General features: G+C 50.3%; 11 protein-coding genes across 11 annotated transcripts; 6 read left to right on the plus strand and 5 right to left on the minus strand.

The window, feature by feature from the left end:
* Window positions 1–244: 244 nt before the first annotated feature.
* Window positions 245–1,296, minus strand: TRIREDRAFT_107846 (uncharacterized protein; the record flags this gene model as incomplete). The annotated part of the gene is made up of 2 exons (XM_006965768.1): window positions 245–1,041; window positions 1,104–1,296. The coding sequence occupies 2 exons, from the start codon at window positions 1,294–1,296 to the stop codon at window positions 245–247; spliced, it is 990 nt and encodes a 329-aa protein (XP_006965830.1).
* Window positions 1,297–4,071: 2,775 nt separating this feature from the next.
* TRIREDRAFT_30084 (uncharacterized protein) lies at window positions 4,072–4,983 on the minus strand (the record flags this gene model as incomplete). The annotated part of the gene is made up of 1 exon (XM_006965518.1): window positions 4,072–4,983. A coding segment is annotated over one exon (912 nt), but the record flags the coding sequence as incomplete, so codon positions are not given.
* Window positions 4,984–5,575: 592 nt separating this feature from the next.
* TRIREDRAFT_107848 (uncharacterized protein) lies at window positions 5,576–5,968 on the minus strand (the record flags this gene model as incomplete). Its single annotated transcript, XM_006965769.1, has 1 exon — window positions 5,576–5,968. The coding sequence occupies one exon, from the start codon at window positions 5,966–5,968 to the stop codon at window positions 5,576–5,578; it is 393 nt and encodes a 130-aa protein (XP_006965831.1).
* A 1,177-nt stretch (window positions 5,969–7,145) lies between these two features.
* On the plus strand, window positions 7,146–9,238 carry TRIREDRAFT_122083 (uncharacterized protein; the record flags this gene model as incomplete). The annotated part of the gene is made up of 7 exons (XM_006965615.1): window positions 7,146–7,515; window positions 7,571–7,737; window positions 7,809–8,186; window positions 8,253–8,395; window positions 8,453–8,630; window positions 8,690–8,760; window positions 8,956–9,238. 7 exons carry the CDS (start codon window positions 7,146–7,148, stop codon window positions 9,236–9,238), a joined length of 1,590 nt encoding a protein of 529 aa, XP_006965677.1.
* A 259-nt stretch (window positions 9,239–9,497) lies between these two features.
* On the plus strand, window positions 9,498–10,550 carry TRIREDRAFT_107850 (uncharacterized protein; the record flags this gene model as incomplete). Its single annotated transcript, XM_006965616.1, has 3 exons — window positions 9,498–10,189; window positions 10,260–10,399; window positions 10,468–10,550. Coding segments are annotated over 3 exons (915 nt in total), but the record flags the coding sequence as incomplete, so codon positions are not given.
* A 134-nt stretch (window positions 10,551–10,684) lies between these two features.
* TRIREDRAFT_62359 (uncharacterized protein) lies at window positions 10,685–11,584 on the minus strand (the record flags this gene model as incomplete). Its single annotated transcript, XM_006965770.1, has 1 exon — window positions 10,685–11,584. One exon carries the CDS (start codon window positions 11,582–11,584, stop codon window positions 10,685–10,687), a length of 900 nt encoding a protein of 299 aa, XP_006965832.1.
* Window positions 11,585–12,591: 1,007 nt separating this feature from the next.
* Window positions 12,592–13,846, plus strand: TRIREDRAFT_107852 (uncharacterized protein; the record flags this gene model as incomplete). Its single annotated transcript, XM_006965617.1, has 3 exons — window positions 12,592–12,737; window positions 12,847–13,592; window positions 13,662–13,846. The coding sequence occupies 3 exons, from the start codon at window positions 12,592–12,594 to the stop codon at window positions 13,844–13,846; spliced, it is 1,077 nt and encodes a 358-aa protein (XP_006965679.1).
* Window positions 13,847–14,485: 639 nt separating this feature from the next.
* Window positions 14,486–14,812, plus strand: TRIREDRAFT_107853 (uncharacterized protein; the record flags this gene model as incomplete). Its single annotated transcript, XM_006965618.1, has 2 exons — window positions 14,486–14,606; window positions 14,673–14,812. 2 exons carry the CDS (start codon window positions 14,486–14,488, stop codon window positions 14,810–14,812), a joined length of 261 nt encoding a protein of 86 aa, XP_006965680.1.
* Window positions 14,813–15,646: 834 nt separating this feature from the next.
* Window positions 15,647–16,015, plus strand: TRIREDRAFT_34312 (uncharacterized protein; the record flags this gene model as incomplete). Its single annotated transcript, XM_006965524.2, has 3 exons — window positions 15,647–15,698; window positions 15,746–15,869; window positions 15,925–16,015. Coding segments are annotated over 3 exons (267 nt in total), but the record flags the coding sequence as incomplete, so codon positions are not given.
* Window positions 16,016–16,868: 853 nt separating this feature from the next.
* TRIREDRAFT_107855 (uncharacterized protein) lies at window positions 16,869–17,244 on the plus strand (the record flags this gene model as incomplete). The annotated part of the gene is made up of 2 exons (XM_006965619.1): window positions 16,869–17,064; window positions 17,126–17,244. The coding sequence occupies 2 exons, from the start codon at window positions 16,869–16,871 to the stop codon at window positions 17,242–17,244; spliced, it is 315 nt and encodes a 104-aa protein (XP_006965681.1).
* Window positions 17,245–17,718: 474 nt separating this feature from the next.
* TRIREDRAFT_107856 (uncharacterized protein) lies at window positions 17,719–18,335 on the minus strand (the record flags this gene model as incomplete). The annotated part of the gene is made up of 3 exons (XM_006965771.1): window positions 17,719–17,854; window positions 17,912–18,135; window positions 18,189–18,335. The coding sequence occupies 3 exons, from the start codon at window positions 18,333–18,335 to the stop codon at window positions 17,719–17,721; spliced, it is 507 nt and encodes a 168-aa protein (XP_006965833.1).
* Window positions 18,336–18,494: the final 159 nt, after the last annotated feature.

An 18,494-nucleotide genomic window follows, 5' to 3' on the forward strand; every position in this document is an offset into this window, starting at 1 on the left:
CATGCATGGGCCTCATAATATCAAAGCAATCTTGAATATGACTCTGGTATATTGCTAAAATGTGCTCTATAATCTGCCAAAGCTCTTGAAATCATAGTCTGGTCTTCTAAAACTGAAAGGATAAATAACGCCGCTCTAACAGAAGTTCTCAGACGCTGTCCAAAGCAAGGGTAATCAAACAATCCCGTCTCAAGGTCGACAGAAAGGGGCTTTCGGCTCGCAGACCATTCCTACTCCCCTTCGATCACCAGAGCATCATCGCATTGCCCAAATTGGGTCCAAGGATATCATCTCTCGTGAGATAGAATAAGGGACTCTTGCCAGGGGGGACTCGTGCCTGACCCCGCAGGGCGCAGAGCCGCTTTGCCTGGCGTGTGCACATTTCGTCCAACAAGTTCCGGACGGCATACGCATTGCTGAATCCTGGCTGGCCTCGCTGTCGGCCAAGTTGCATAACAGCTGCATGCATGTATGCTCCATCCAGCCTAGCCTCTGCCGCCATCTTTCCCTGGAACCTCTCGTCGATGAGGTCGAGGAGCATCCCGAGCATCTGGAAGTCGGTGAAATCTTCCAGGCGGACGACGTGAGGAATCCGAGCTCTCAATCCTGGGTTTTGCTCGAGAAGGGGCATCACCTTCTCTTCGCAGCCCGCAAAGATGATGAGCAACTCGCCCAGAAGCATGTCCATTGCTTCTTGGAGGATGTGGAGGATGAGTTGTCCACTCCTCCCAGCGTGACGTCCCACGAGCTGGTCCGCGTCGTCAACGAACAGAACGCCCCCTTTGTGGAGGCAACCCCTCTTGAGGGTGAAGTTGGCCGGGTCCTGCGTGTCGAAGTCCGGCTTGGGACTCATGTTGTTGATGGCGAGGAGCCTGGGCCGCGGGGCTGCCGGGTCGACGGGAGGCGGGCGGAACAGCCTCTCGACCTTTTTGTGCCCCATGCGCAGGAGCTGCGATCCCGTCACCTCTTTGTAGGTTTTGGAACCGACCATGCTGGTGAGTCGCATGTACTGGCCAAAGAGCTGCCCAGTGGTGGTTTTTCCTATTCCGACAGGATCAGTACAGTGTTATACTATATGAGCCAACCAGCAGCTGGAGACTTACCGGTCCCTGTGTTGCCCATGATGACCGTGTGTTCGCGCTGTTCTGATACAGTCGCTCCTTGTCTGGAAAGAAGACGATTTCTCTTGTCGATATCGTCCACGAGCTCCTTCATGGCGTCCACGCCCACCAGGGTTCTTATTTCCCAGTGGACCATGTCCTTGGGAGTTTCGAAACCAGGAATTCGGTCAGACATCTTAGCGGTTGAATGAAGTATATTGTTGGGGTAAAAGACTTATTTGGCTGTTTGCTAAGCTGTATAAGTCCGGGGAATGGAGGATGTCTGAATTGTAATGGTCCGGTAGTGGTTTCCTGGGGGGAAAATGCCCCTTTTATAGACTTCTGGAGAGGCATGCAAAGGAAGCTATACTAGGAGCGACTCGTCAGTATAGCCACAAGTTTTGAGGCGGCAGGAGAGTCTGAGGCGTACCAAGCGTCCAGGCCTGTTTCGTGAAGGTCTGCGTCGCTTAGCCATCATCAAATGGGTACCTTATGGGAAGCACGAGAGCCCCAGACGCCTAGCACTCCAGTCGGCTCAGAGCTTAAAGCGATAAAGTGAGCTTGACAGTCCCGGCCACAGCACAACAGGATGTTGACAAACGGAGTCTTACGCCCGCTTGGAGACTTTTGGGCTGGCCAGACCTTTCTACATCTGGGGGAGGGGCGTCGAGGCTACTTGGAGGCCCGGGCCGTTGTCTGATGTGCTTTGCCTGCCTTGTTGAACAATCTTGATTCCATCAAGTCAACTCTCTGTGCCATTTTCATGACATAAATGGTGACGTATCTGCGTCCCCATCAACGCTGTCTTGATGGTCTATCACCCCTCGAGCGTCTCTTCCAAAGTTTCGAAGATCTGGAGTCTGTCATCAGCTATGTTACCTACAATACTCGGAAAAAGGCAATGAGCCATTCATATATCACCGCAGAGCTCTTCTGGTGCTTGAGTTCTATATGTAGTATCATGATGAGCCACAGATCTCCTGAGTAAGGCTGCTGCATATATGAATCGCCTGTATAGTACATAACCCGGTGTCCAAAAGGGGCCTAATTTATGGCTAAGTATTAAGCTTATTTCAAGCCTTGATCTTGAAGGGCCTGAAACCTTGATTCAGCCACGGTATGGAGTTGGCTTCCGAGGACACTTTCAATTGGTGTGCACTTAGCGAGGTGATCGATTCACATTCAGATATATCCGGACGATCCGTGGGGAGAAATAGAAGCTGAATTGTACGGCTCTGGTATTGCCCGTGTCATACAAGGAGCCTTGTGCATGATAAACGCATACAACGCTAACGGACTCACAAGGTATGCTCGATATTCTTCTATGTGCTTACAGGACGCGTTCGTCGCAATGATCGGGGAGTAGCCTTGAAGCTCATCACTTGTAGATATGTACAGGCTTGAGGAAATGTACCATCTGAGCAGATCATGTGCTGCGATAAAGGTAGGTAATGAGACAGAAAGTGAAGGGTTTGCAAGCCATGATTGATAAAACACTATTGAAAAGCCATACACAGCAGAGTGGCGTCAAAACACATGTGGCAAACTATCTTGTATTCCATCAACTCTATCTCGGACCTGATCTCAGTACTCCGGATAGTCATCGTAGTAATCATCACAGTTACATGCATCATAGTCTGAATGTGGTGCGTGATGATACTGCGGGTAGACCGCTTGACCGTGGTTTTGAGCCAATCGATTCTGGACAGGGTTTTCATGATGCCATTCCACAGGACCATAACCTCGGCCTTGATGGAGATTGCCGCTCATCCGCTGTTGGCCGGTGGTCATGTTTGATGGCATTCCCGAGTGACTCGGGTGCATGGGGGGGTTGTTTGAGTTGATGTACCCATTTGCGTATGGGAACCCTCCTAAACCATCCGCTGCCTCATCTAAGCTGAGTCCCCGTGCATTGACTCGAGCACTGTGCCCTTGACGATTGAGATTCCCGTAGCGAGTCACTGGAACAGACTGGCCTCGGAACACAGGAGGTCGTGATGTCTGCGTTGGGTAATAGTTGCTCGGCACGGCTCCATACCCATCATCATACCCGTCACTCTCATACTTGGTATGTGGAGGTAGTTGAGAGGGTGATGGGGGAAACGCCTGAGGAAGTGTTTGAGGAAGTAATAGTTGGGCAGGGGCTGGAGAAACGGCAGCGTGGGTGGCGCGCGTAGCGCCGGGGAACGTCTGATTTCTCGCCAAAAGCGCGTTTCTGGGCTCTTCTTGAACTTCCTGCAGAGGCCAAGTCTGGGTCGAGGCATGTCTGTATATGTTTGCTGGTACAGCCGGAACGTAGCTGCTTCTTCGCGACGCAAGCCCATGGGGATCCTCCGCACAGCCGTCAATCTCGGTGTTCAGTGTATTGCCTCCCCGCGGTGACATTGGAGGTGTGTGTGGGTTGCTGATTGGATTTACAGCCTGTTGGTTGCTGTTCTCTTTCTGAGTCACCTGTAGTTGAGCCAAGCCCACGAGCAAGTTTGTCACCGCGGCCTCGACCTTCCCCTCTTGCACCATCTTTGCTAGAGATGACGAGGCTTCTCGGAGCCACGACTCCATATCTGGTTTCGTAGGCGAGGTGCTGCCGGGGCTAGACTCGCTCGGCTTTGCATCAGGAAGCTCTGTGGCTTTGGTGCCGGCGTCTATCTGATCCTTTTCAGTAGTACTTGAGACCGACTTGGCTGGTTCCGCATGTGTATCGGCCGATTGTGCTCCATCAGGAGTACCCGTCGTAGCTATTAAATGGTCAATATGAATACCTAACAAGGAAGAACATGCACGTGTCCGGAAGCGTACCAGATGTGAGAGCGTTGCCTCTCTTCTGCCAGAAACCCGTCATGATGTTCTTTGCGCCGCTTAAGACGCTGGGAGTAATCGAAACTGCTTGCAAGATTCAGCAAAGGTCATACGGCTAATGCAGGAACTCTGTCGAACAGGTCAACCTACCTTGAACTCGTTGAAGCTTATCAACCTCACCCGCCGGCAAGACCGTCAAATACGCCTTTGCACAAGCTGCAGCGACTGCAGCGGCATAGTCTTGCCATTCTTTGTTCTTGTGAGAGTCAGCGTAGTCGCAGATGCCTCGGATGACGATGCAGGGAAATTCGTTCATCAATCCGGCAGCCTCCATCTCGAGGCATAGGAGTTTCTTGTCAAATCTCTGATATAGATTATCCCGAAGGACTGCGTCCTTGATGACTTGGTTGCCGGATGCAATGAGACCGCAATGAATCATCATTTCTTCCACTCTCGCCTTTCTCTGAACCACCATACTTGGGTCGCAGTTAGAACAATCATCTCCCTGAACATGGCTATATCCCGACTGATACTCAACGTCCTGGAGTATTTCCGACTTCCAGAAGCTCTCTGGGACGTTCGGATTCCGTCTGAGATCCTCCAGGTAGCCGAGTATCTTTTTCCGTGAAGCCAACTTGTCAGCGTCAAACTTTCCCAGGGCTGTGAGCAAAGCCGTGGGCGGAGGAGCCAATGCACCAGTTCTCCTGAAGTTGCCGCCGTCTTCCGCCTTGCCCATATCCCACTGGACAACGCCCGGCTGTGCATCGATGGGACAGCTGATGACTACATCACCGAGGCGTGTTCTCTGGGGAAGCCCCCCGCCAATGCCCACCATCAAACCGACTTTGATGTTGGGAAAGGTTGACACCATTCGGGTGGCGACTGTTGCTGAGCTGGTGGTGCCGGATCTGCCCTTGGGTAGGCCGGCAATGACAACGTTGTGTTTGCCGATGCTTCCGAGAGTGTACGCATTGTAATCGCCTGATGGATTGGGGAGCTCTTCGTGTCTCTTCTCGAGCATGAACAATGCGGCCGCCTGCTCATTCGAAAGGGCGCAGACCCAGCCAATGGTGTAGTCTTCGTAAGTATACTGTGTAGAGGCCATTGTCCTTGGTCGTCTCTGTATGTGCAAAAGGACTTGTGTACTCACGGGATCGAGGATGACAAGTATGATCCCTTTTTCTCCATGAAGGGCAGGCCCCTTAGAGTTATCTTCTTGAAAGCCATTTATAAGCTGCAGGGCGATCCTGCTGCTGCATAATTTGGTAGCCAAAAGCTTGATGCCCGACGACCCAATCCTCGAATAGTATCTGTTAAGCCGCCCTATAGAGGGGCTTCACATGAATACGTGGACCAAGGGGAAAATAGTTTTCAGCCAGCCAGGCGGAGGAGGTTCTATGAGAGTGTCACAGACGGACACATGGCAGGTCCTGATATGCATGATACTACGGCACTATGCATAAGCCTGCCCAGGCGCGCCCAATCCTCTCCCACAGAATGGCCCAATGCATCGTATCGGTGATGAGCTGGATGATTCGCTGTCAGCTGCCAAAATATCTCAACGTGAGCCGCGTTTAGCACCGAGTGTATCCGTATCGTCTTGGTCTTTCAAATTTTTCTACTCAGGTCAGCCGGATATAGGTCTCCGACTCCCCGCATATGTATTGACAACGCGGCCTTCAAAAGCCTCCCTCGGTCAGTCCAGCCAGCCCCCATGCCGCAATCACCATGCCCGAGACACAGCGAAACACCGCCTTGCCATGCATTCTCTCCTTCCAGCAGACGTAGCCATCCACGAGGCCCAGATACGCGCCCATGACAGCCATGACACTGTCCACTGCGGCGAAGTTCTCGCGCCGGTAAAAGACGAACATGAGCATGCCGAGAACAGTGGTTCGCGCTGAGCAGAGCACCATGACGGGATGCGCAGCGGGCGATGCAGCGATTCGCTCAGGCAGGCCAAACTCGAGCATGGCGTTCTTTGGTGACCAGAATGGCCAGACACCGCCAAAGGTCGTGGCTGATGCGACCAAGAGCGGCATGATATGTCGTGGTGCAAAATGCTCAAACATGGTGCGCAATAGTCGGGCTGTTGTCGATGAGTGCTGTGAAGAAAGATGTCTGTGCTACCCAAGGGCGTGAGATGAGCAATACGAGAGAGGGCAGATGGATGGAGGAGAAGGGAGGATTTTGTAGCTGCAAGGGAGAAACGGGGTTGATGCTTGAGACAGATTGCAGCTTTCTAGGGTCTCAACAGTGACGGCCATGACGCCCATGAAGTACACACGGACTGACACGGCTGGACTGATCCTACGATGACGAAGCCAACAGCATGAGACAGAGAAAAGGTCGTGAGAAAGCGTGTTGGCGCTGCCACTGCAGGATCAGTCCAGCCGTATAAGTGACTTGGCACAGCGTCTCGATTGTGATTAGAGCCAACGCCTCTGTATCAGTTCCTCCGCCCTCCGATACACATCCTTGAGAGAACTATCTGACAACTGTTGCTTTTTATACTGAGAGTGAAAGAAGACTTGCTTTTACTCGCAATACTTGTGGGCTGCATGCGGTATGAAAAAGCCGGCGTTGAAGAATGGAGGCCGAGAGATCTGTAGGAGGGTGCCGGATATCCTTGTGTAGGTATGTGCTAAACTTAGGGTTAACCTGTAACCTTCGGGGAGATATCCGACAATACGCGCGTTGATGAGGAGGGGCGACTTGGTTTCAATAAGTTCCTGTACTCAGAAGCAGAAGTGAGTGAAAATGATGGATGTATTGACCATTCCTAGCATCTTTCATAGCCCATGATCATAGTCCTTTATGGAACAGGTCGTCCTTGCTTCGGAGAATCGCAGTATGTCTCGCAGACCTAGTTGATAACGACCCTCAGTACATCTACATTGCGCGACTTTATGACCATCAAAAAACCAATTCATTCATCAATATCAATACTCTCAAAGAAGACCATCCATCAAAATTACTAGTGATAACACTGTTCGCTACATGTACTCGGGCTCCAATGTATGCGTACCTAGTCATGGCAAGACATCGTTATCTCTACGGCATCCCGGGTTTAACAGCCTCAAGGGATGAATCCCGGCATGTGATGTGGGGAGCCGGGATGGCGTCAGCTTCGCGGCTTCAACCCAAGCACTCTCCCGTCTCCTGACTGCGAGCGCGTGTCCTCGCACTGCTTCGTTTGTGCAACTCTAATCTAGCATTGTCAGTCCCATACCAAAATCAGCTGCCACGATGCTAAAGTCTATCTGCACCAACTCGCTGCTCCTGTTGAGCGCGAGCCTCCTCCCCACCAGCGCCGCGTCTCAAGAGGCCCAGGTCCATCTCACCGCTCCATCAAAGCACCACCATCAAGTCGACCCGGCCATTCTCGCTGCTTTGGAGAAGCACTCGGACCCCGTTGATGCCTTTGTCTCGCTGCACCCCGAGGCTGCTGAGCAGCTTTCTCAACCGCGTCTCCTGCACGTAGTAGGAGAGCCGAGCGCCCAATGGATGACTGAGGGCGATAAGCTGCGCCTCAAGCGCCAGGGCAAGAAGTTTGTCGACATCACCGACCACGAAGACTTCTACAAGGAGCAGGTGCATGCGCTGGCTGGCGAAGCTCGTGAGTCTGAACGTCACCACGAACTGATGTGAAGTACTGCTGACCCGCCATCTAGATCTGCCCAAGCTGTCTCACCAGCGCCTTGTCAAGTCATTGCTGCCGCGCGTGTCGACGGAAAAGATGCACGATGTTCTTGAGCACATGACGGGCTACTATACCCGATACTTTGGCAGCGTCACTGGAGAGGAGAGCTCGCAGTGGCTGTACAACCACATTGCCGAGGTATGGCTTCCTCGTCAATCCTCTTCTCTCATGTTTGTACCTCATGTTAATCAGCCGATACCTCACTTTAGATCATCAAGAATGCGCCGTTCCACACTCACATCTCGCTCGAGTTCTTCACTCACTCCTTTCCCCAGTCCTCCATCATCGCTCGTTTTGAGCCCAAAGTGAGGAACTTCTCGCTGCCGCTGACCATTCTCGGCGCTCACCAAGACTCCATGAACTATCTCTTCCCGCTGCTCCCTGCTCCCGGCGCTGACGATGACTGCTCCGGCACGGTGAGCATTCTCGAAGCTTTTCGCGTCCTGGCGGAGAGCGGCTTCATTCCGAGCAACGGACCTGTCGAGTTCCACTGGTACGCTGCTGAGGAGGGCGGACTGTTGGGCAGCCAGGCAGTCGCGCGATATAAGAAGGAGTCTGGGGCTCGCATTGGCGCCATGATGGAGTTTGTAAGGCTTTGCCGATACTACAAGCCTCGATGAGTTGTGAGACTGGCTACTAAGACATTTGTCCAGGATATGACTGCCTTCGTCGCCAAAAATGCCACCGAATCCATTGGGTTCATTGAGACTGAAGCAGACGCGCCATTGACGAGCTGGGCTGCCGACTTGGCCAAGGAGTACATCTCCATCCCGGCCAACATCTACAGGCTGCCTAGGTGAGATTGAAGCTCTGACTTTTTTTCTCAAGACACTCCTTATTGACGAACAACAAGTGGCGCTGGCTCGGACTACATGTCGTACACTCAGCTCGGGTATCCTGCCGCTTTCGCATCGGAAGGTAATCCCACGGCGGGTGAAGCCGAGGCTGGAAATGGCGAGTTTGACCCTTATATCCATACGGAAAAGGACACAATGCATATTGACGACGAGACGGGCGTCTTTTCCCTCGAGGTAAGGCTCTCTGTGTGTTTTTTGTTATCTCGTGGAATCATGTTGTTAATCAGCTATAGCATATGGCTCGATTCTCCGAGCTTGCCATTGCCTATGTCATTGAGCAGGCTGGCTGGGATAACAAGTGGAGGTAAGGTAGGAAAATGCAGGGATACCGGAACATGGGCGCCCTTGTTAGCCGGTTTATCTTGATACGCAATACCTTTATCCAGTGAATCTTTCCTAATAAGACGCGTTAGATTTGACTATTTCTTCGCATCGTAGTCTGCCCGTGATGTGAATCGTTGATACCAGAGGTAGTACATTGATCGAGTGAGCGTCCCAGCCTTCGGAAAGGAGCACAAGCCTGCCATGATTGTTGTCTCAAGACCATTGAGAGATATGGCAAGTCCCCGACTGAGCAGAAAGCGGAGCTGAGAACTGCACTGTGTTGTTGTCTTGTCGGCTATTACAGCATGGTCCAGCTGGAGATATACCCTGTTGCGTATCACAAGCTGATCGGGATGGCAGTCTTGGGAACAATCCAGGCGCGTGAACCGTCAATCCCATGCCACAGCTCCGATGATTGGAGAATCCTCAGCCACGCCCGGCTTACAAGGCGTGATTAGCGCGCATGGAACGTTGAACGTCCTATGAAACCTCGAGACCTTCCTAATCCGTGGCTTAGACGACAGACCAATCCTCCCTCTTCGGTGTCACTCTATACTCTCCAAAACTCACTTATTGACACGTGAATGTCCCTTGGCGTTGCATTGGCCGGAAATTAACTCAGGAACTGAATAAAAGCCATGGACGCCCTCGTAGGACGTCGAGCGTCAGCCTCAACGTTGCCATCAAGCTCAGCAGTATTGTATCATGACAGCCAAAATGATGAAGGCCATGAGGCTCGGCTTTCTCGCTCTATCCATGGCCTGTGTATCGGCCGCCGCACCGTACACTGGCGGTGATACATCCGGCTGTGGAAAGACTCACTGGTTCAACGGCATCACACAGAACCGATCCATCCAGTCAAGCGGCATGGAACGCAGTTATTCAATCCACGTCCCGTCGAACTACTCCGAGAATCAACAATATCCGACCATTCTTGGCTTCCACGGATCCGACAGCATTGGCTTCTTCTTCGAGGTAGACACTGGGTTTGACAGTGAACAGTTTACTGGCGACAAGATCATGGTGTATCCAAACGGACTGGGCGGAGCCTGGGCTGGAGCAAACTATTCCGAGGCCACAGTCGAGCAGGACCTGCAGTTTGTCTGGGACATGCTGGTCGACTTAAGGCAGAACTATTGCATCGACAGCGCCCGGATCTACGCGACCGGCATGTCAATTGGCGGAGGATTTGTCGACACCATTGCCTGCAATGCGACGGTCGGCGGCGAGTTTGCGGCTTTTGCGCCTGCATCCGGGTCTTTCTATACCGACAATGACTCAAATTACGAGGCATGCGAGCCTGCTCGTGTGCCTGTGCCGATTCTCGAGTTTCACGGTGGCGCGGACACTGATGTGCCATACGACGGGGGCGAGGGCGAGGGTGGCATTGAGCCCTCTATTCCCAACTGGTAAGATTGTTTACCCACATGAATTATACGCTTCTGTGGAGGATCGTTGTTGATGTATGAGAAATTCTAGGCTCAGTCGATGGGCGCAACGCAACCAGTGTGATGAGCCCTACCAGCAGGAAGACCTGTTCGACAACGATGTTCATCATCTGAGCTGGACATGCGGCGGCCAGGAGGGCGTTATACAACACTACAAGACTGACGACCAGAGTATGAGCCACCATTTTTTATTACAATTTCTTGTGCAAGATTTATGTGACTGACAAACTGGGATGTAGAACATGATTGGGCTTCACCGGACATCAACTTTTCACAAATCGCTGCTGGAGACTTGCCAACTCACATCTCGGCGACTACTCTTGTAATAGACTTTTTCTCGAGATTCACTCGGCCAGCAAATTAGGAAAAGGCTCAAGGATTTGTCGGTTAATCTTCATCGACATTGGGGAGGATAATGAGCATTAGTCTAGCAGACAAGTAGTCGTCTAGGGCACGCTATAGAAGACTCTCAACCAGTTTCCTAACTTCCTCCTCCGTCAACCCCTTGACTCCCAAAAGCTCGTTATCCAAGCAATCCGAAAAGTCAACGCCGTATCCCTCTCCAAGAAAGGAGCTGAAGACAAAAGCCTGCAGAACCGACCAATCGGTATTTCCCTTTGCCACTTGATCCAGCGCAGAAAGACGCATTTCCTCAGTAGACTTGTGCGTAATCTCCCATTCTCGACCGTCCTTTTCTTTGGCGTACCGAATGAGTTGATTCTGGGTGACGACGGCATCGTGAATGTACACTGGGCGATTGGCCGTCTCAGGGAGGTGTTCGATAATTCCAACGACAGCTTTGCCAATGGTACCGAGGTTGGTCGCCGAGAAAGGGACGTCGCCGCCGTTGTAAATGATGGCTGTGCGCTCAGGAACGTTGACAATGAAGCCATGCAGACCCCAATCCAAGAAAGCGCCAGTGCACACGGCCGTGTAAGTAAAGGCGGGATTCTTAGTGGCCGCGGCCTTGAGATACTCAAGAGTGTTGACTTTGCCTTCAAAGACCGGCAGTTGGTTGCGTTTCTCGTTGAGGACGTCGCTGCCGAACTCCGAAGGGATGAATCTTGCCACGCCGGCAGCAATGGCGGCGTCAATGAGAGGATTTTGGTCACCGACGAATGTAGATGTTAGAGTTGAGATGACGACAGCATGGCCTTGAAGAGCCTTCTCGAGGGACTGGACCGAGGAGTAATCGACTTGGGCTATGGAGAGGTTGGGGCTCTTGGGAAGTTTCGAGGTGTTATTGCTGCCCTCTCGTGTGAGAGCCGTCACATGGTAGCCTGCAGCCAAGAGAGCTTTCACGATGGGGACGCCCAAGTCCCCAGTAGCTCCGGCCACGGCAACTCTCAAGGCCATTTTTGGCGTGTTTGTAGACTCGCCGCTTTGAGAAAGATTGAAGATGTTTCCAGTGATTTAGATGCGAGTATCGGAGGGTGGATGTTGGAGGATAGGGTGTTGGACTCTAATGGCCAGATAGTATGGGATATACCACTCTTTATATCTTTCAGGAAGATGAAAGTGCTTTCCCTTTGGCTATCACTGTCATTGTACGCTCATACGGCATCACTAGCTGGAAACTCCATGCAAGAGGCTCTTTCAGGCTCTATCGACGCGACTCTACTCGACGAATGACTATCTGATTGCTAATCCATATGGAACAAGGGGACAAGGCAGGTTGATTGCAGATATTCGTCAGATTGCCAACGCCCGAATCGTTTTGCAGATTATCAAGCAAGAGTGTGTTCTCACAGGCAAAGAATCTTGTCGAAAGTTGTAAACTCCACCGCAGTGGTGCCATCACCGCCCAATCTCGGTTCTGCGCCTACAATGGCTTGACTAATTGATGGCTGTATTTCCGCAGCTGATTGCTATGCCGTGTACTGGCACTCATCTCGAATAGTATTCCCATCAGACGTCTGTTACGGGCCTGACTAATTGTGGCCCATTCCCGTGTTCAATTGCCGCTTGATGCTGTTTATAGTCGGACTCGATGAATCGTTGATGGTGCAGGTGCCATGTCATGTCGTTCGGTAGCGTCTTACTACGTGGAGAGGTTGGTACTCGGATCCGAAGCGCTCACAGCCCTTCAACCGCTCATCGCCCGGATCCGATCGCTTACACTATGTAGCACTTGATTACTGATTACAGAATCTTGACCTTCGCATCCGGACCACTTGTGATCCTTTGCTGCTTGACCGTCAAACCACTACCGGCTACTTAGAGATCACGGAACAGTCCTGATTTCAACCTTTCCTATATAGAATTGACATTGAACGCATAAATAGTCATGTCTGCTGCGTGCTCCAGGGGCGGCATGTGCCTCCGGAGCTGCAGCTACTGACTGATACCGAAAGAAGTCAACAATGGCTGCTTCAATACCCAGCGTACAAACTGCAGCTCTCATCAAAGATCCTGGACCGAATGCACGAATTGAAATTCGCCATGATTATCCTGTTCCTCAGCCGGGCAGAAATGAAGTCTTGCTGAAGATGGAATGTTCCGGTATATGGTAAGTTACACTTGCTTGCCATTATCTGACCCTTGGGTCACGGCCCGGGACGGCGCCGTTATGCTCTAGCCGATGGCTGACTTCAACCAACCCTCCGGATGAACTCTAGCTATTCTGACATTTACGTTTACACGGGCAATAATCCTCATTACAATGAAGTCCCCTGCCACGAAGGCGTAGGTAAAGTCATACAGCTTGGTCCTGAGGTTGCAGATAGTACTCTGCTGGGTCAGAGGGTCGGGCTTGGATGGATCTACAGCGTATGCGGCCAATGCTACAACTGCACTGCTGGTCGCGATAATTGGTGCGTGAACCAAGCCAACACCGGTACCGACAAGCCAGGAACCATGCAGCAATACGTCGTCGCCAACGCGGATTACTTGATGCCAATCCCAGATGACTTGTCATCGGCTCATGCTGCGCCATTTCTCTGTGGCGGCGTCACCATGGCTGGGGCTCTGTCACTGTGTAATGATGCCCTCGCGGACGGCGATACTCTGGTCATCTCTGGTTCAGGAGGAGGCCTGGGACATTTGGGTTTACAGCTTGCTTCTAAGCTGAAGAATGAGAAGGCTTTGAGAATCATCGCCATAGACACAGGATCAGCAAAGAAAAGCTTCAGCCTCAGCCTGGGAGCAAATGCCTTCATTGACTTCAAGACAGAGGATGTGATCCAAAAGGTCATGGAGCTGACCAATGGGAAAGGCGCCGACGCTGCTATCGTTGTGCCAGCGGCAACAGAGGCCTTTGATCAGGCACTGAATTATCTCAAGTTTACTGGAACTATGGTCTGTGCTGGTATTACTCAGATGGATTATCGCCTTCCAATCTCCCCCACAGAGCTTGAGTACAGAGGTAAGTCAGAACTGGACTACACAGAGAAGCAAATGTCAGCTGTGACTGAATGCTGAGGGAATTGATTAGGACTGGTCATCAAAGGCTGTCATGTGGGAACTAAAAACCAGCTGAAACAGTTGCTCATCTCGGCAGCGAAGAAGGAAGTGGTCCCGCAGGTCGAAATCTCTGAGTTTGACAGAACGGGGGAGCTGTTTGAGAGGGTCAAGCGCGGCGATATAATCGGTCGCTTTGTGGTCCAGATTCCGCAATGAAGCTCTTGGGTCGAGTACCTAGGTAGTTCAAGTTGCTCTCTTACTACTAGATATGAGGTTGAGACTAATTCGTTCAGTCCTCCGTCAATGACCTGTGCTCGTGAATATAATGTGCGCTTACGACATTGACTTTTTCCGAGGCTGTGTTGGAAGAATCCTCCAGTGTATTTCATCACCGACTTTACGCTTCAACATGCGAGACCTCCGATACGCAGGCCATATCCATCATGGCGGCTATCGAGAGGCGTCTGTCATAATAAACGGCCGAGCATGTTCCCGCGTCTAATTACTTCATTCGGTATCGATAGAGATGCAGCTGTCATCGAACGCCACCAACAGTATCAACGAGCATTCCATGTGAAAGAGACAGTATAACCGCAAGAGACGAAGCTGTGCTAGTCGACTTGTCGGTTGCGTCATGCCAGGATCATGAACCAGCGCCATCAAAGACAACCGTCTACGTCACAGGAGGATAGCTATGAATCGTGATGCTATTCTTCGGAAGCGTTGGAAGCTTTTCGTTTACAGATCACCTGCAACAACACATATAAGGTCGCACACTTACCAAATTCTAACAAACCCTTTACTACTTATTGATTATCATCAATTGCAAGAAGCAAAACACAAATACAAACCATCATGTCTTCCACATCCGCACCAAAGTCGAGCCTCGCCTCGGACACGACGCCCAACCAGGGTGGCAACGACACCAAGCCGAAGATGTTCGACAAGGAGGGCGCTATTGGCCATCAATTCACAGGTATGACACGCAACGCATGATGTCCGCCCTTTCAGTGATAATTAGAAGATGGCTAACTTTACGCAGAGAAGGGCATGATGGGCGGAACAGCGCAGATGATGGGTGGTCCTTTTGACAAGGAGGGTATGATTGGCAAGCAGTTCACAGCGGAGGGTTCTATTGGCGGTACTGCTCAAAACATGATGGGTGGTCAGAAGCCTGCGTAAATGAGTATCCCATAGTAATTGTTCAGTGTCCAATCGAATACAAGTCAATTTCGACCTTAATATCTGGCCATGATAATTGATCAGTCAATTTCTGCTACTGTGCATTGATGGTTTGAGGCAGAGAGAGTTGACCATCTTGAGCGAGGTGAGCGAGGAAAAGTAATAAATTCTCAACAATTCATCTCAAAAACACATAATTTTCGAGCTTAACCACTTAGTAGGATTTGGTAAAGGATGTGTCTTCTCTTGCTGACGCTTCATGACGCGACTACCGTACGACTCCATCCATTTACACCTCTTCCGACTCTGATTGAGACTTCTTTGCGCCAAGGCGGACCACAGACTTCTATGATCATATAGGCGTTTGTAGTTACACGTACAGACGATGGATGAACCAACAAGATTGTAGCCGAGATAATGCTTTCGTCACCTTGACTTCGATGCATGTCTGGCGGCACCGTTGGATTTTCGGGATGCTCTGAGGCTCGATTCGGAGCCACAGCGCTGATTGCATGTGAGAGTTTTCTCCCACGAGGCTTTCACTTCGATGATTCCTTGACAAAAAGCCGATGAGACGTGGCGTGTATCTTGACATCACCTAGAGCGACCATCTCAGAGTAACAAGATGGCTTGGAGAGACGCACGCGAAGGAGTCTGGCTTGCGGTCTTGGACAGAGTGTTCGGTATTCATATATAGTTGCCTTCCAACCAGTTGCAATTTCTTGCTTCATCATGCAGTCAAGCATTGAGACCTGTAGGAGATATTTCACAATGGCAAACCAAGACGAGTATAGCGATATCCCCCAGGAAGTCCCTCCTGAGGATGACTATCTCCAAGACCCAGAGAACGTGGCTCGTGGACACAAGGCTACCCTGGCCAACCCGAGTACGTACGCTTGCCTGATTGTCTCATGATACTGACAGACTTCACAGAGGTGTCCGACGAAGCGAAACAGCATTCGCGCTCTGTTCTTGATAACCAGCTTCAAGAAGATGAGGCGACAGAGACTGCGAGGTCCAAGGGAACCGAGACTAAGCAAAAGGACCCCAGCAATGTGTAAGGCTCTATGTAACGACAATTCTCACTGGTGAGATACTAACTTCTGCCGTAGCGCTCGTGGTTTGAAGGCTACCCTTACAAATGAGAGCGTGTCGGAGGAAGCAAAGGAAAACGCTAAGCAGAAGCTTCGGGAGCTGCAGTAAGATGATGTATTTTATCGATCCGTCGTAGCAACATCTAGGACTTGAATGAACTACAGTCTCAAGTAATTGTGATACATGATCATGACTACATATTTAATGCCATTGCTGGGTTCGGGGCTGAAAGATGGTTTTACTAATGCTTATCCGAAGAGAAGTATTAAAATCGCAATAACTTAGTAACGCTCGATAAAGAGGTTGATCTAAGCAAGATATTCGTAGAGACGAGTTGAACACATATCCTGCCCTAGACAATCAATCGGACGTGAATTCTACCGCAAAGATCGAGAATGTGGTGGTCCGCTTTACGCAATATGCAAAGCCATGCTCCACGCTGTACACTCCTACCTACTACTAACACCGACATTGGTTGCCGATGGCGGCGAAGCTTTCCGATAACGAGCCATCACTATTCGGACCTTGGATCGACCAAGTCGATGGAATGAATCCTTAGGTATCGACCCGACCGCTGACGCATCGGACTAACGGCGATACAATCAACGTCATGCAGACATGATGTTAATTACGGTATACATCAATCTGACTTTGCGATGAATGCCTCGATCTGTCGCAATGATTTCTAGGAAATAGAACTCATCATACATCCTACCACAATCGAAAGCCACAACGGCCATGAAACGAGACATGCAGAATCTTTCACGTCAGTGGATGGAACGGGGCGCTCACTGTTGAATCATTACGAAGTGATGTCATGACTGTTCAGCTTCCTTACTTTCGACATCACATATATAACAACAGTAACATCCAGCCTCTTGAATATGCTTATATTGTAAACGAGTATTCATTTTTGTCATAAGACATATCAATTAAAAGTCAAGACTTCAACACCTGCAACATGTCGAAATTCGCTGCGAACCAGATTGATGACCAGGACACCAACGACACTCTTGGTGCAGACGTTCCCGAGGGACAGGTCCAAGACGATTCGTACACGACAGGTACTCAGAACGAGGCAATCCCTGTTCAGGGCGACGATGCTCCAGTCGAAGACCCAATCCAGGCATCAGCTGCGGACAGCGATGAGCAACTGGGTAAGTCTGTTCATTACAGGAATGCATCCTTTCGGTTTGAGCCACTACTAACATCAACTAGCACAAGATGACAGAGAAGCCATTGACAAGTCCAACATCATTGGCGAGAGAACTCGTGGTTCCAAACCGATGGGGTCGTATCAAGAGCCCAGCGATGAGCAGATGGGATTGACTGAATAAAACTTGAGAGGGATTGATTGAATAAAACTTGAGAATCTCAATGATAAAAACAATGTAATTGATTGAATTATCAGATGTATAATTATTAGATGCATAACTCTGCAATTTATGTCATGAAACATCGTACAATTGACCATACTGAAACATTTTCCATGACATGAGATCTTCAATTGGTGAACCTTGAACAAGATAACCAGCAGAAGCATACAGGATGTGTATTTATAATCTTAACATCGTTCGCTACCATATTCGAGAGTACAAATTTATACTCAATCAATTACCTGTCAACATATGTTTGACAAGCCACTTTATTTTAATGAGAGATATCAAAGCCATTGTCTATGTCCTGGCAAATTCCATGATCAAAATGCTTATCACCCCTCTCAAGATGTACTTCCCCTTTCCTGGCTGTCGCCAATGTTATCCCGCCAAAGTAGCTGATGAGGTACGCATTTGCAGTTTACGCCCACCTGTCTACACGGCAGCAGATGTGTTTCCTTCAGATGCAGTGCTGGGACGTGACTTGTGAACACCTGGGGTATGCACACGCGTGTCTCGATGGGCCCGGAACAACAATCCTTCAACAAAGATGTTTGCCAGTAAGAAAAAGCTAGGTATCCCCGTATATTAGTCTCAGTTGTCACTAAAGGGCGTGTAATTGACCTACAAGGCAAGAAAGTTGAATGCTACAACGGTCTTCTTCAGCCCGCATTTACCAAAAGTGGGAGCATGCGTCGTGCATCGACCGCCAGCCCAGTCTTGTGCCGAGAAGATGAAGGAAGTGAGCCAAAGATAGGATAGAATATGATTCGCAAGCCAAAGCTGGCCACCATAGGCATTGACGAGCGGCAAGACCATGCCAAAGGTCCAGACGCCCAGCGTAATGGTAGCCTAAGAGATGTGAGAACGTATCTTCAGTTTAGGTACAGAATGGAAGAGCTTACGATGACTTCTTGGTAGATGATATGAGCGTTGTTGCTGAGATTATACTTGACAAGGAAATAGGACAGTATGCCTGTAACTATGAGTGAAGACACCCATACTGCGAAATGATTGCCAAAGGCAAGAAGTCTTAGGGATCGTTGAAGCATCGTGCAATATCGCCCAAGCAAACAAGTGTGTCGATGCGATTTAACGATAAGATGTGACTGTGAATAATAGTAGGATGTGAAAGTTTTAATAGTATTGCCCTGCTTTTTCCCATTCTCAACAACTGCTATTATATATACGTGCCGAGCTGTAGTTGCACG

Source organism: Trichoderma reesei (genome assembly GCF_000167675.1).
Source record: "Trichoderma reesei QM6a unplaced genomic scaffold TRIREscaffold_10, whole genome shotgun sequence".
In the NCBI taxonomy this organism is placed as follows: Eukaryota; Fungi; Ascomycota; class Sordariomycetes; order Hypocreales; family Hypocreaceae; genus Trichoderma; species Trichoderma reesei.